The sequence below is a fragment of the Marmota flaviventris genome, chromosome 6 (assembly GCF_047511675.1).
Source record: "Marmota flaviventris isolate mMarFla1 chromosome 6, mMarFla1.hap1, whole genome shotgun sequence".
NCBI classification, from domain to species: domain Eukaryota; kingdom Metazoa; phylum Chordata; class Mammalia; order Rodentia; family Sciuridae; genus Marmota; species Marmota flaviventris.
In genome coordinates, this window is record NC_092503.1 from 85,497,323 (window position 1) to 85,514,445 (window position 17,123).

Consider the following 17,123-nt stretch of genomic DNA (forward strand, 5'->3'; position numbering starts at 1 on the left):
GGTCAAAGAGAATACAAATTTTAACAGATTAAATACCCTTTTCTGATTGCTGTATCCTTCAAAATACTTTTGGAACTTTCTTTCTTCCTAGAACTATTTTAAGAGCTAGTACCTGAATCTCTCTCCCTCACACACCTATTTTACAACCATATTTTATAAATTAAAACTAAAAGTACCTGAAGTGCTTTCCTTTATTTGAAAGAATGTTAATATATGCATTATTAATTATGTGCTTTACTGTTGTTGGTTTTTACTGGGGTTGGAAAGGGTGGTCAATTAACCATATTCTATGAATAAGTCTTGGGTTTTACTGTTGTCACATTTTTGTTCAATGGTTTTGTTTGTTTCCACAAAAGGGGGACTATTGACAGGGATTGGCGTTATTTCACAATTGACATAACCATTTAACCATTTCTAGCAGACTTTTTAAAAACAGAAATAATGGAAGTTTAATATTCTGATCATTAGCATTATAATATTATTTATTAGATTTATAAGTTTACAAATTTTATTCCTTGGGGCTGGGGATGTGGCTCAAGCGGTAGCGCGCTTGCCTGGCATGCGTGCGGCCCTGGTTCGATCCTCAGCACCACATACAGACAAAGATGTTGTGTCCGCCAAATACTAAAAAATAAATATTAAAATTCTCTCTCTCTCTCACTCTTTCTCACTCTCTCTCTCACTCTTTCTTTAAAAAAAAAATAAACAAATTTTATTCCTAAAAATTTCAATTAAGAAGATAACCCAGAGGGCTGAGGCTGGGGCTCAGTGGCAGAGTGCTTGCCTAGCACGCAAGAAGCCCTGGGTTCGATCCCCAGCACCACATTAAAAAAAAAAAAAAAAAAGATAACCCAGATATGACTTGTATTTCTCTTTTTACTTAAATTGTTAGAAGAGAAAATCCAGTATAACTGTGTCCTACTAAAAGAACACAAAAACTGAAAATTCAGTTAAACTTTTTCAAAATGATTAATCATAGCTTCTCTATAGATAGCAAATTCTCATGTGTTATCTTCAAATTCAATTTATGTAAAAATTTAAGAATATATTATCAGAGCTGGGTGTGGTGTCACACACCCCTAATCCCAGTGACTAGGGAGGCTGAGGCAGGAGGATCACAAGTTCAAGGCCAGACTCGGCAATTTAGCAAGACCTGTCTCAAAATAAAAAAAGTAAACAGGGCTGTGTTAGGCAGTAGCTCAGTGGCAGAACTATTGCCTAGCACATGTGAGACCCTGAGTTCAGTTCCTCAATACCAAAATTTCCTTGATTTGAGGACTGACTTCAATAGAGAAAGACTTTTACCAGTTGGCCTTGGTAGAAATTCTAGGAGACTTTCAAATCTTTATTATGAATGTGCATATTCATTCCTTCCTTCTCCTGGGGGAGAAGTTTCAGGGTATCTTCTTCCATTTCACAGAGTCATGAGGCTCTATAAACCATTTAGCCCTCTTTCCTAGGATAATGCCCTAAAAGTCCAGGACATTGGTTCTGTAAAACTGCTAGAAGAAAAAGCTTACAAAGCTTTTAACAGTCACCTTTGTGCATGAGATCAAAAGCTCACATAATAAAAGCAAAAATAAATGCTTCAAACTAAAAAGTTTCTGCATAGCAAATAGTCATCAGAATAAAGAGACGCATGAATTTGGAGAAATGTTTGCAAACTGTATATCTGATAAGAGGTTAAAATTCAAAATACAAGAAACTCAAGCAACTCAACAGCATGAAAACAAATAGCCTAATTAAAAACTGGGCAAAGGACCTAAACATACATTTCTCAAAGGAAGATATGAATGTATGAAGGGCCAGCAAGAAAATGAATAGGTGTTCTATATCAATCATCAGAGAAATGCAAATTTAAACCACAAGGAGATATCATGTCACACTTGTTAAAATGGCTACTATCAAAAAACAAAAGTTAACAGTTATTGGTAAAGATGTGGAGAAAAGGACCCCTTATACACTGTTGGTAAGAAGGTAAAGGGATACAGTCACAATGAAAGACAGTCTGGTACTTCCGCAATTAAAAATAGAACTAGCATATGACCCAGCAATTTCACTTCTATAAGTACATATCCAAAATAATTGAAATTAGGATCTTGGGGCTGGGATTGTGGCTAAGTGGTAGAGTACTCGCCTAGCATGCATGAGGTACTGGGTTCGATCCTCAGCACCACGTAGAAATAAAGATATAGTGTCCACCTAAAACTAAAAAAATAAATATTAAAAAAAAAATTTTAAAAGAAAGAAATTAGGATCTTGACAATATATCTGTACTTCCATGTTCATTGTGGCATTATTCATAGTAGCCAAGATATGAAAACCCAAATGTCCATTGAAAGATGAATGAGTAAAGAAAACACAGCATATTCATACTATGAAATATTACTTGGTCTCAAAGAAGAGGGAAATCTTGCCATTTATGACAACATGGATGAACCTACAGGACACCATTTTATTTTATTTTTTTTATTTTTATGTGGTGCTGAGGATCGAACCCAGGGCCTTGCACATGCGAGATGAGCACTCTACGGCTGAGCCATAACCCCAGCCCCCAGGACACCGTTTACTGAGATAAGTCAGGCACAGAAGAACAAATGCTGTAAAATTCTGCTTGTATGAGGTTTGTTAGCTTTCTGTCACTGTGACAAAATGCCTGAGATAATAAGCTTTTTTTAAATGTATTTTTTAGTTGTAGTTGGACACAATGCCTTTATTTTTTATTTATATGTGGTGCTGAGGATCAAATCCAGGGCCTCACATGTGCTAGGCAAGCGCTTTACCACTGAACTACAACCCCAGCCTCGGTAATAAACTTTTAAGGAGAAAATATTTTGGCTCATGGTTTCAGAGATTTCAGCCATGGTCAGTTGACCTTGTTGCTTTGGGCATATGGCAGCACAGTACATCATGGAAGGAGTACATGGGAGAGAATGTACTCATCCTCATGGTGGCTGGGATGAAAAAAGAGCGACCTGGTTCCTCATAGCTCCACTAAGGGCATATTTCTTCTACTAGATCTCACCTCCAAAATGTTCCACAACCTCCCAGTAGAATTATGGGTTGGGTACCAAGCCTTCAAACCATGCATCTCTCAGGGACAGTAATTAGGACCCAAAGTATAACATATGTTTTAAAAAATCAGATTTCTAGAAGCAGAGAAGAATAGAAGTTTCCAGGGATTGGGGGCAGGGTGAAAGGGAGAGTTGTTCAAGAGGTATAAAATTTTGGTCAGTTGGTGCAGTGGCGTATGCCTACAATCCCAGCAGCTTGGGAGGCTAAGGCAGGAAGATTGCAAATTCAAAGTTATCCTCAGCAAAAATGGAGGCACTAAGCAACTCAGTGAAACCTTGTCTCTAAATAAAATATAAAATAGGGCTGGGGATGTGACTCAGTGGTTGAGTGCCCCTGAGTTCAATCCCCAGTACCAAAAAAAAATTTTTTTTGGTCATGCAAGATGCATAAATTCTAGAGATCTGCTATGTAACATAGTGTCCCTAGTTAAGAATACTGTCCTGTGCATTTAAAAAGAAAGTAAACCTCACATTAAGTGTTTTCACAAAATAAAAAGAGGCACAAGGAAACTTTTAGAGGTGGTGAACTGTGTCTATCACCTCAACTGTGGTGATGGTTTCATGGGTGCAAGGATCTGTCCAACCTCATCAAATTATATACAATAAATATGTGTAGTTTTTATATAATAATTGTGTCTCAATAGTTGTTTTAATTACATTGATTTCAGATTTTCTTTTGTTCTAAAATGATAACAATTAATTTTTGAGCCACTACACTTTTCATTAGTCAGAAAATATGAATATATATGTAGAAAAAAATTTGACCAAAAGGGATTGTCAGGAAAGGCTGACTCAACAGCACTATGACTTCACATACTACTTACCAGAATAGATTTGAACCTTAATCTTCTAATCTACCTGAGTCATTCAATTTTGTGTTGCTTTGCAGGCACTTATAGCTCATTTGTGAAGGTCATTGTTTCTCATGCTTCTTGTGTGATTCTCCCAGCTGATTTATTATCTGTTCCACTGGTATTTCACAACATTTGCAAATTTTATTTAAAACTCCCTCAAGTTGAAGAGATAAAGCTATGGTGTGTCTTCTTAAATGTTTCAGTATGTTTAAGTTTCAGATATCAGTCTCTACCAGGCTCTTATAGAGGCAGTATTATTTATGTCCTTTTTTCGTTTTAATGTGGCCACTTTTATAGTTCCCCTACATCAGGTAAATGAAAGGAAATTGGCAAAGAAAATTCCATATAATTCATAAGCAACAATTGACAACCCCATTTATTATATACTTACCATCAAGATGACTTAGTGAAATTTCACTAAGTCTAAGTGAAATTTTGCAGGGCTGAGGTTGTATCTCAGTGGCAGAGCATTTGCCTAGCATGCACAAGGCCCTGCATTAGATCCCCAGCACTACAACAACAACAAAACAGTTTTTATGATGCAAAGGTAACATACAGAGTACAGAAAATTAAGGGAATTATGAAGAAGCACCATCCTATGATTTAATATAAGTAGAAGCAATAAAATCTTAATTGTAATAGTGGCTCCCACTGACCTTGGACAAATCACTTAATTCATTTGCCATCTATTAGGTCTCCTCTCTGAAAGAGTTATAATTAATACTCACATGTTTCTATGTTGCAAGAATTACCCAATTTTGAAGTTGTAAAGCAATGAGGAAATTCAAACTCAGCTGTGAAAATTATTAACATGTGATATCATATCAATGTGACAGAAAACTGTTTATATTTTCCTGTCTTATTTGTTTTTATTTTGATCACTGTCTGAAAACACCTAACCATACAGCTGCCTAAAGAAAATAGGATATGGGAAAGCACATCTGACTATCCATTTTTGAGACTTCTCCCTAAAAACATGTGGTTTCTTCCTCTGGAATACATTAATCACACAATACCTGCTCTCTAGAAAATGGAAATTAAAATATGCCTTCTAACTTTCATAACTGTTAGGAAAATATATTTCCCTTGGATAGTATTAAGAAATATTTCCTTCAAAGTACATTTCACTTTTAAACTCCCTAAAGGCAGAAACTGTATTTATATATCTTGGATGCCCCCATGGTAACCAGTACACTGACTAACACAAAATATGGAGCTCCATAAATATTTGTTCTGTGCTTAGAGCTAGGAATGGAAGATAAAAAGACAAGATTCCTACTCTCAAGGAATGACTCCTTATTAAACTATCTTAGATAACTAACACAATGTGCTACAATAAAGGTATTGCAACACACATAAGAGCAGAGTAAGGGAGAGATTATCAAGGAATCATTAAGTTGAAGGCAACATTAGACTCAAGGACAAATTAGAATTCACCATAAGCCAAGGCTTCAAATAGGTGGAGGGAACAAGATAAAGAGGACATGATATGCACAAGATTCAATGAGTAAAACAAAGCATAGAGTACAGAGAAGGTGGCAGATATGGTGGAAGATGGGATTGAAAACATAAACTGGGGCAGATGGCAAAGGCCTCATATTCTATACCAAAGAATTTGGATTTTATTCTCTAAAAAATGGGTCTCCAAAGTAGGGTGCCCTCATCCAAGAACATCTGCAAAATGATCCCAGGAAAAATCAGAACTTGTGTTTATTTCTATATTTTAATTTTGATTACCTTAGGGTGTGTGTGCATATAAAGAAATAAACACATGTTAGGTGTATCTTAAAATTTTTACTGATGGAACTGAAATCAATTTCCATGCATGTATGAGTTTGTCAGGATGAATCCAACCACTCCATATAACTACTAAGCTCTAAAATAAAATAAAAAACAAACTTTTATTGATAGGAGAAACAACCATAAAATTTGAATACCTAAACAATGAATTACTACATTAAAGAAATTTTTAAAAGAGACAATAGTACCCTACCCACATTACTAAGAGAGCATTTTCACAGGAAAAAGTATTGCAAAATGAATATACTAGAGTGGAGGGAAATCTTAGACTTACTAGAAAGTTACTTATCAAGATATCTTTTAAAAATATTTTTAACATTCCACCTTAAATAATTACATTAGGTCATTGTTTTAGTTAAGCTGACATGTGTGGTACTTAAAGTTTTAGTGTGTCTCTTCTGCATAAATCTATTTTCTGAGTAAATATTCTGAGGATTTTGTTTTTTTTATTAACACTTCCATAAAAGTTGCAATATCTGGTGCAGTGGCACCTGCCTGCAATTCCAGAAACTAGGTAACCTAAGGAAGGAGGATTTCAAGTTTGAGGCTAGTCTCAGCAATTTGGCAAGGTCCTGTCTCAAAATTTAAAAGTAAAAATGGGCAGGAAAGTGAAATTATGGCATTTGCTAGTAAATGGATGAAACTGGAGATTATCATTTTAAAGGAAAAGCTGGGATTAAAAAAAAAAAATTTTTTTCTTTCTTTCTTTTTTTTTTTTTTTTTTGGTGGTGCTAGGGATTGAATCCAGGCTTTGTACATGTGAGGCGAGCACTCTACCAACTGAGCTACATCCCTAGCACAAAAGGAATGATTTTTATAAGACAACATTGGTCATCAAAACATTCCTTTACCAACTTTATCACTTCTAAATTAATGGTTAGAGTATTTGTCCTCCATTCAACTTTCTACTCCCCATATGTTCCTGTTTACTTGAAATTCTCATATTAGGCTATCCAAGGCCAACATGATGAGATCCTGTGAAATATAACAAGCACAGTGAAAGGAGAACCAGGGCTGGGGTTGTGGCTCAGAGGTAGAGCACTCGCCTACCATGCATGAGGCACTGGGTTCGATCCTCAGCACCACATAAAAATAAAATAAAGATATTGTGTCCATATATATATATATATATATATATAAAAGGAGAACCAGTGTTAGGAACTGCTCAGGTACAAAAATGAATAATATTTGTTTGGTCCCAGCTCCTAGGCAACCTACAGTCATAAAAGGGAACTTAACAGTTATATAACCAACCACCAACTCCATACTTCCACATGTAATATAGTATGTGTCTTAAAAGAAATACAATGAAAATCAAATAGGTGTTCCTTAGATGTGTAAGCTAATTTTTTAAAGCAAATTTGGCCAAAATAAAATGCTAACTGCTAATTTATTGAGACTTACTACCCACCAGGTACTGTAATTTACATGCATCATCTTATTTAAATATTTAATCCTTAAAATAACCCTTGAGCTTTATATCACATTATTTTTTTTCTTTCATAAATCATTTTATTATTATAATTGCTATTTTACTTAAAATTTTTGGCAACATTAATAAAATAATAAATTCCATCTGCAAGAACAAGCAAGCAAAATAGACAAGGAAATTCATACAATAATAATAATAAAATAGTAATCTGGACAGATATTAAATATATTTGTAAACAAAACAAAGTGACATTGCCTTAAAAAATATAAAGCTATCAATAGAAAAACTGAGAAAGCTCCCTTTGACTCAATTCACTATATTAATTTTCTTTTGGTTGCAGGCACAGAAATTGACTCAAGCTAGCTCAATTCTAAAAGAGAAGCAAAGCCCTTAATGATTCCTTCCCAGCTTTTTTGTGAAAATCTAGGAAATTTAACTAGATTAGAGAGGGAAGAAAATAGTGGGGGAGGGAGGTAAAGTGTATATCACATTATTTTAAAGAGGAAACTGAAGAAAGCAGGTAGAGACTTTTGAATTAGGTACCCTGCCCAAAAGATGTTCCTTTCCCAATGAAGAACAGAATTTGGAGGGTAGAGAAGAGGCAGGGAGAATAAGCTCCCACACAGTATCCATCTGTGTTGTCCAGTATGGCAGCCTGAGCCACAGTGGGGCTACTGAGTACATGGAATGTTGCTGGTCCTAATGGAGATGTGCTGTAAGTATAAAACATTCACGGGGTTTCAAAGATTTAATACCAAAAAAGAGCATGCATTTTTCAATAAGTTTATATTGGTTAGATGTTGAATTGATAATTTTTGGATATAATGGATTAAACAGTGTAGGTTATTAAATTAATGTCACTTTTTTTGTTTTTATACTTTTTAATGTGGCTACTAGAAATTTTTAAATTACATATGTGGTTTGCATTATACTTTACTGAATAGCAGTTGTCTAGAGTACTAGCAAAGGAAGGAATTACCAATCAAAAAATAAATAATATTAACATAACAACAATCTTCTATGGTGATATGAAATCAGGAAGTAAATGCCAGATTTTAAGGAAGAAAAAGATGTCATCTTATACTTTTTAAAAACTCCTCTTGGGAGCTGGGGTTGTGGCTTGCTTGCCTAGCACACATGAGGCACTGGGTTCGATTCTCAGCACCACATAAAAATAAAATAATGGTATTGTGTCCACCTATAACTAAAATAAATAAATAAACATTAAAAAATAAAAACTCCTCTTGGGATAATCATTTTTTTTTAAATGCAATAACAAAAGTATCTTCTCTGGGCCTAAAATCATGACACCTCAGCAGAAAGAAGAAAACCCAGTTCCTAGATCTTGATTTCTAATATCATTCTCCTTGGAGAAATGGCAAGAGCAAAGAACATACAAGTGAACCTGGAACATTTCATTGTACCAGAAAGTGAGATATTGCTCAGAAAACATTACAAGGGGAGCATTTAAAAGAAACACTAAAAGAGAGGGGCCAATAGAAAAAGCTCCCAGTTGCCAAAACTGAAACAAGTTGATTGACAAAATAAAAGAACATAGTGGCAAATTACAATCCAAAGTATAAAATAATAAGAACTCTGTTAGTATAAATGACTGAATAAGTAAATAAATAGGGGAGAATAGCCAAATCTCACATACAAAATAATTTTGCCTCTGAAAGTGGTAGAGCATAACTGCCCCCCACACACACTTTAAGTGTAGGCGGTACATACTGACTTCCCTCCAAAGAGAAAGGTTATGCAAAGGGGTGGGGGTGTTAAAACAGTAATTTTGTGGTGGAAAAACCTGACGAACACTAAGTCAAGCATGTAATGAAGCTTAACATCGTCAGCGATAATTATCAGTGATAAATTGTGCTGCCAGCACATTCCCTTGAAATTATATGATGAGAATGGCACTTTGCCTCTCTGGTCTTTCTCTAAACAATCCCATATCCACAGTTTAATTATAAGAAACTAAAATTGAGAGACTTTCTATAAAGCTTACCAGTACTCTACAAAACTGTCAAGGTCAGCAAAAACAAGGAAAATCTGAGAAACTGTCACAGCTAAAAGAAGCCTAAGGAGACACAATGACTATATGTAACAGCAGCCTACTTGGGATCCTGGAAGGGGGGGGGGGGGACGTAAAATCTAAAGAAATCTAAAAAAAAGTATGAACTTCAATTAATTATATATATCAATATTGGTTCATTAGTTGTTATAAATATATCATACTAACATACTTACATAAGATCTTGACAACAGGTCAAATTAGGTAAAAGATGGAGAACTCACTGCTATCTTCACAACTTTTCAGTAAGCTTAGGTAGTAACTTATTTTTTAAAATAAAAGGTATATTAAAAAGAAGGAGGAAGAGGACAAGGAGGAGGAGGAGGAAAGAAAGAAAAAAAGCAAGGCCCTCCTCTAGTTTAAAACCTTTCAAGACTATTAGAATCTATTCCCTGGCCTAAAATCTTTACAACCTTGCTATTGACCTGGAAGCTTGTTAGCAATATGAAATCTCAGGCCCATCCCAGATATACTGGGGTTCTCAGAGAAACAGAACCAATAAGAGAGAGAAAAAGAGAAGATATGTATAAAGTAGAGGCTCACCCAGCATAGGCCTGGAGGATCTATACCCAGAGAGAAATTGTACAGAAGCCTGGAGGTTCAAGGAGACTGATGGTGCAGATGAAATCTGAAGAGAGGGCCAAACCTTGTAGAGCAGGCCTGTAGCCCCAGCTAGTCCAGAACATGAGGCAGGAGGATCACATCTTGAAGGCCAGCCTCAGCAACTTAATGAGACCCTAATTCAAAATAAAAAAATAAGGACTGGAGATGTAGCTAGAGACCCCCTGGGTTCAATCCCCAATACCATAAAAAAAAAAAGAAAGAAAGAAATATGAAATAGTCTTCTGGAGGATTCCCCTTGCTTGGGGTAGGGAGACGGAGAGTGACACTGTTCTAGTAGCCTTCAACTGATTGAGGCCCACCCACATTATGGAGGGCAACCAGTTTCACCAATTTAAATGTTAACTTCATCCAAAAACAGCCCCCAATTTGACACATAAAATAAACACCACACCAGACCTGCTGAATCTGAAGCTATATTACAAGGATCCACCAAGTGATTATATGCATACTCAAATAAGAGTGTCATCTCAACAACCCAATTTGAAATCTACGTGGTTATTTCTGTCACTCAGAAATAAGGTCTAATTTGTTATCCTAACTTGAAAACTGGCCTAGAATTTACTAATCTGGAAATTAGGGATGCCTTCAAAAATCCGCACCCTCTTCTCTGGATAAAGGAGCTTCGTCTTTGTTCCCATGTAGACCTCACCAATCCTTTCCCCTCGTTTACTGAATTATTGGTTTGTGAGTCTTCCGGATTTGCCCTGAACACTTCGAGGGCATTGACACATCTTATTTTCCCGTCTATCTCCACAAAGATAGTCTCTATTACCCAGGAAAATTGTTGAACTGAAGCCTATGGCTAGAACAGCGGCTCCAGGTCTGTCCAGCCTAGGCAAGCATTTTCCTAGTTTCCTCTTTCCTAGTTTCCTCTTACTGTTGAGTCAGTAACTACAACAATCTCTCTGAATTAGAAGTGCGAAGAAAAAACACACGCAGAGAGATGCATCAGAAGAGTTGATACCTTGAACCATATGAAATTGTTTATATTGGGTTATTTTTTCTATAAAATCGGCAGTCTCTTGGCACACGCAGGTAATCCCTGGCGGCCCTGTCCTGGGAGGGTGAAGCAGAAGGCTCAAAAGTTCAAAGCCAGCCTCAGCGATTTAACAAGATCCTCTCAAAACAAAACATTAAAAAGGGGCTGGGGATGTGGGGATGTGCTTCATTAGTTAAGAGCCCCTGGGTTCAACCCCTGGTACTTCACCCGAGCCCCCCCCCCAAAAAAAAAAAAAACTGGCAACCCTATTGAACTTTAATATATTTCCATTTGCTGCTTCGTCACCTCAAAAGCAATTTAGGGACCGTATGCTGTCACGGGGTAGACAGTACAAAGGTTGCCAACAGTCATGACAACTGTACACACCACCTCGACTTAAGTCCTCCCCTTAATTAGGCACGCTTAAAGTCCCCGCAGGCGACTGCAGATTTCCACTTATCCTCGCTCTGGAAGGGCCGCACGGGAGCTTTACGGGAGGTCTCCTGTAGGGACACGTTCTCAACAGCACTGGCCACCTAGCACGCGCAAAGCCGTCGGAGCTGTGCATCTCTACACCGATCTCCTCCCCCCCGCCCCACCCCCCCGGCGGAAGTCCCGGAACTCAGCCTTCCCCGCCCAACCTACGCCAGGGTTGCCCAAACCTAAGATGGCGACAGGGAGGAACCGGCGCGGCTGCCTCTGGGCGGGGCAGCGGTGACACTACGTGGCCAGGAGGTGGTGCCAGGATGGGGGCGGTACCAGAGTCCACGCCACCGCCCCGGCCCGCCCAGCCACCGCAGCCGGGGGCTTCGGCTGTCGGGCTGCAGAGCTCCTCTCCTCAGAGCAGCCAGCTCCCTGTAGGCATCATGAGGTCCTCGGTTCGAGGTCCGGTGGTGAACGATGGCGAGGACAGCACCGACAGCACCCCGCTCCTTCAGGGCGCCCGGCAGGCCGAAGCCGGTGAGCAGCCGGGTCGTCTACGGGCTCTAGGCCCGCAACATTCCCGGGGCGGGCGGTGGTACTGGGGCAGAAGTGGCCAAGGGTACTGGCACCCCCGCCGTCTGGTCCAGAGTTGACAGGCGCCGAGGGGACATGAGGAGAGAAAGCCCATTCAGGCCCCTCTTAGCCCCGCCTGTCCCAGTGCCCGGAAGCCTCTCCGACGCCCGAGGGTCTGACGGGCTGGCGGGAACGGCTGTGCCGGGCTCGCTTGGCCTCCGCTAGTGCCTCTCGGCTGGGCTGGAGCGGGGAGCGGCTCTGCGCGGCAGGTGCTTGAGCTGCTGACTGTTTTCAGTAGTGCAGAGCCGGGAACCCGGTGAAAAACCCAACTTGGGGAGCGCCTTCAAATCAATGGGCAAGGGCCAGACGGAGGGTGAACTGAGGGCCCTGGGGTTTCATCCCCGGCACAAAAAGAAGAAAGGGCGAACTGGGGGAGAAACTTGCAAATCGGTGAGCAAATGGCCAGGCTGATTCGTCTCCTGCCTTGTGACCTCCTGGTTTCCACAGCTGCGTATCAGCCTGCAAGTTGGGCAGGGAGAGGAGACAAAAGGATAGGAGATATAATATTTCTGAGTATGCAGAGAGCAAGTGTTGCATAATCCAACAAAAATATCTTGATATTGTGCTATAAGAGACTAAAAATATTGCAGACATTTCAATTTTCTTCCCTTCTAGCAGTCTACAATTTAAGTTAGGAAACAGTTTGGTTGTCCTCAAGATAAGCTATCTACAGAGCTGTAAGATAATTTGCCAGAGATCTTGCAACAAATCGAAAAGGAGGTATTTCAAAAAGCATGGTCTCTGAATTTAGGAAAATAGCAATATTTTGCTATTTTCCACTTTTATAATGTAGCTTCTTAAGAAGTAATGAAAACTAAAAAAACAGATAAGTTTGCATGCGTTCTGTAGTTTCAAAGATTCAAAGTATTAGAGTAGAATTGGAAATCTGACTTTTGTTGACCAAGCATATTATGTTCTTTTTATTTGTTTTTAACATTACCAGATGGTGGCAGTAGAGGTGGCAACATTGTAGCTCCGTCCTGCATCTTGGAGCTTATTTTAGTCAATGCTAGGTGTAAATAACTGTACCAAAGTAGTATTTTACCTGAAAGTTGTATTTAATTCCATAAACTGATCTTTTCCCTTGGCTTATAACATTATAATTATATAATCTTCCTCTATAAAATAATCTCATAGAAATGCAGAAACAAATGACTATTTAATATACTACTGTATTCTGCTGTAATTGGAATATATGTGTGTATGTACATACATATATACATATATGAAAATTTAGCTCAAATGTCAACCATCTTTATTATTCAGGAAAATGCAAATTCAAACCTCAATGCTTAATAAAATAGATAAAATTCAAAGGTTGGGAGCCTGGCACAGTGTTGCAAGCCTGTAGTCCCAGCAGTGAGGACAGGATGATTGCAGGTATGAGGCCAGCCTGGGTTATTTAGTGAGAACCTGTTTCAAAAAATAAGCAGTACTAGCTAGGTGCAGTGGCACAGGCCTGTAATCCTAGCAGCTTGGGAGGCTGAGACAGGAGGATGGAGAGACAGGAGGATTGAGAGTTCAAAGCCAGCCTCAGCAAAAGCAAGGCACTAAGCAACTCAGTGAAACCCTGTCTCTAAATAAAATACAAAATAGGGTTAGGGATGTGGCTCAGTGGTTGAGTGCCCCTGATTTCAATCTCCAGTACTCCCCGCCCCCCCCCCAAAAAAAATAAGCAGTATTGGGAATATAGCTCAGTGGTAGAGTACCCCTAAATTCAATCCCTAGGTAGATAAATAGAGAGATAGGAATACCAGATATTGGCAGAGATGTGGAATAACTAGAACTCTTGCACATTCCTAGTAACTGTGTAAAATAGTACAACTACTTTGGGAAATCTTAAATTTTTATATTACCACATGACCACATAATGTATATACCTGTGGTATATGTACATTTTTATTCAAAAAATAGTCAAAAACTGGAAATAGATGAATTTAGTGGATGAATATACAAACTATGTATGAAAAGGGACAAAATATTGGTGTATGTAACATATGGGTAAATCTCAAAAACATGCTGAGCAAAATAAACCACCATATTAATATATGATCCCATCAATATGAAGTTCTAGAACTAGCAAAGGTAATATATAAAGCAGATTAGTGGTTGGCTAGAGACTCAGGCAGAAGAAAATTGACTTCAGAGAGGCATTAAGGTACTTTTTGAGGTAATAAAGTTCTACATCTTGATCTTAATTGGGTTGGACAGATGTATACATTTATCACATAAATTAGACTTTGATAAAACTGATCAGAAAAAGATTAGCTCCTGTTGTCACTTTTCAGAACATCCCTCACTTGACTCATAGGTTGAATATATAGTTCTTAATGTATGTACACTCTGTTCTTCCTGACTTCAGGTGACTCCCTTCATTACACCATTTCCGTTTTTATTTCTTTTTTTTTTTTTTTTTAACTTACCCTCTGGAAAACACATGAAGTAGAAGTAGTAGCAACACACACACAGTATTACTTAGTCATAAAAAAGAATCACTTTATGATGTTTGCCAGCAAATGGATGGATGTGGAGACTATCATGCTAAGTGAATAAGCCGATCCCCAAAATCCAAACACCAAATATTCTGATATTCCGATGCTAACACACAACAGGGGTGGGGGCAGGGAAGAATAGAAATTCAGTGAATTAGACAAAGAGGAACAAAGGGATGGGAATAGGAAAGACAGAATGAATTAGATATAACTTTCTTATGTTCATATATGAATACAGCACCAGTGGAACTCCATGTCATGTACAATCACAAGAATGGGATCCTAATTAGAATAAGTTATAATCCATGTATGTATAATATGTCAAAATACACTCTATATTCACATATATCTAAAAAGAACAAGGAAAAAATAATAGCAACACATTATTTTTGCTATTTAAAATATGATAAAGGGCCAGGAGTGGTTTGGAATACCTGTAATCCAAGCTACTTGGGAGGCTGAAGGAGGAGGATTCCAAGTTTGAGGCCAGCCTTGAAAACTTAGTGAGACACTGTTTCAAAATAAAAATAAAAATGCTGGAGAGGTAGTTTGGGGTAAAGTGTCCCTAGGTTCAATTCCAAGTACTGGAGGGAAAAAAAAAAAAAATATATATATATATATATATATGTATATGTATATATATATATGTATATATATATGTATATATATATATACACACACACACATATGTGATTTAAAATAATATATATGATAAAGGTTTTATAGAGGTGTCCTATATAGTTAGGCCTACGATGGTTGCATCTGTACTGAACATGTATAGACTTTTTTCCCTGTCATCATTCCCTATGCAATACCATATAACAACTATTTGCATTTTGTGCAATCTAGAAATTATTTTAAATTCTACGGGAGGATGTGTGTAGTTATCTGCAAGATCACCATCTTTTATAAATGACTTGAGCATCTGCAGAGTTTGGTACCCTTTGGGATTTTGGAACCAATCCCCTATGGATGCCAAAGGACCCTGCGTTTTTGTTTTTTGTTTTGCTCCTGGCACAAGCCGCCTCCCCACAGTGAAATCTTTCTCCAAATAAATACTAAGACATCCTTAAATTTTTTACTAGCCTCTCTTAACAATAGTACCTCTTTATTCATCAGAACCCTGGCTTTAGCTAGCACATTGGCACACACTTATAGTCCTAGCTACTCTGGAGACTGAGATGAACCTGGACAACATTGAGAACCCCATCTCAGGGCCAGACTGTGGCTCAGTGGTAGAATGCTCCCCTAGCATGTGGGAGGCCCTGGGTTCAATCCCTGGCACCACAAGGAAAGAAAATGAAGTCCTAGTGATAACCCCATCTCAAAAAAGAAGTAGCAGCCTGGCTTTTAGGGGATCTACCATCTGTTCCCCACTGATCTTTCAAGAGGTGGTTTTTTTTCATGTTCATACTAATTGATAGAGTTGAGGACTCCTTGTTCCACAATGATGCTTCCAGACAATTACCCCCAACCCCAATGCTTTGGGGCTAAACCACCTTTCCATTACATCGATGCTATCATCTACCCTCCTGCCACATTTTGCTTCATTCACCATAGGCTTTGCCACCTGACTCGCATCCATCTCCACACTCTATAGTTTCTGCCATTATCCTTATTGACTTCCTATCCAACTCCATGTCCCTCAGTTCTCTGCGCTCCTATATGTCTTATGACTTTTTCCCTCCTCTGGTCATCTTATACCATGTCATCTCCCACAACTACTTTGACCACAGCTAGACATCCTTCCTAGTTGCCTGTGTAACCACCCTACTTTGACTACTGTCTAATTTCCTCTGGACCTTCTTTTTCTTTTTTTTTTTTTTTTTTTGAGACAGGGTCACACTAAGTTACTAAGGCTAGCCTTGAAGTTGTGATCCTCCTCCCTCAGCCTCCCCAGTGACATTCATTTTTTTTTTTAATGGAAAAGTTCACCCATATAGGGGCTGAGGTTGTAGTGAGTGGTAGAGCACTTACGTAGCATGTGTGAGACACTGAGTTCGATCCTCAATACCATATAAAAAATAAATAAATGTATTGTGTCCATCTATAACAAAAAAATGTTTTAAAGTTCACACATATGCCCATATACAATAAGAAGAGAAGTGTATAATGAACCCCCACATAACCAATACTTCATGACCAATCTTGTTTCACTTATTTTTAACTTCATACATGATTTTTTTGAAGCAAATTCCAGATATCATGTCATTTTAAGAGTAAACATTTCCATATATATCCCTAAAAGATGATACTTTTTAACATAATTTCAGTATCATTATCACAATAAATAAAAATAATTCCTACTCAGTGCTCATATTTGTCATAATTTTGTAGTTTATTCAAATCAAGATCCTAATAATGTCCATCCCTTCCAAATGATTGAAATGTTTCTTATATCTTTTTCATCCTTAGGTGTTCCTTGCCCCATTTCTTTCTTGCAGTTTATATCCCTGTGTGATCATTTAACATATTCTTCTGCACTCCGCATGTTTACTATAAATTGGTAATTAGTGGATATAGAGATTTGATCAGATTATGATTTCTGTCTGCCTTATCTACTGTCAAAAGGTCTTCATAGGTAGAATTGTGTACTACTATCAGGAGACTCCACTCTACTTTTCAGCCACAAAAAAACATCTGTATGCTAGTTCTAGCAGATGATGGTCTAGGTATTGGAGATGAACAAAACAGAGCAAAAGTTCCTGCCCTCACAGAAATGTTATACTCCTAAACTATTA

General features: G+C 38.0%; 2 protein-coding genes across 6 annotated transcripts in view; one reads left to right on the top strand and one right to left on the bottom strand.

Annotated features, from left to right (window-relative positions):
- The window catches only part of Cd109 (CD109 molecule), a 182,314-nt gene extending 170,909 nt beyond the window's left edge, over nucleotides 1–11,405 (bottom strand). Inside the window, exon 1 of the mRNA XM_027928246.2 lies at nucleotides 10,455–11,405. The gene's annotated coding sequence lies outside the window, so the exon portion shown is untranslated. The remainder of the gene's footprint in view (nucleotides 1–10,454) is intronic.
- A 220-nt stretch (nucleotides 11,406–11,625) lies between these two features.
- The window catches only part of Slc17a5 (solute carrier family 17 member 5), a 57,165-nt gene continuing 51,667 nt past the window's right edge, over nucleotides 11,626–17,123 (top strand). For all 5 annotated transcript variants that reach the window (XM_071613258.1, XM_071613259.1, XM_071613260.1 and 2 more), the window contains exon 1: nucleotides 11,626–11,794. In XM_071613258.1, the coding sequence (XP_071469359.1) occupies nucleotides 11,701–11,794 (94 nt within the window). In that variant the 5' untranslated portion in view covers nucleotides 11,626–11,700. The remainder of the gene's footprint in view (nucleotides 11,795–17,123) is intronic.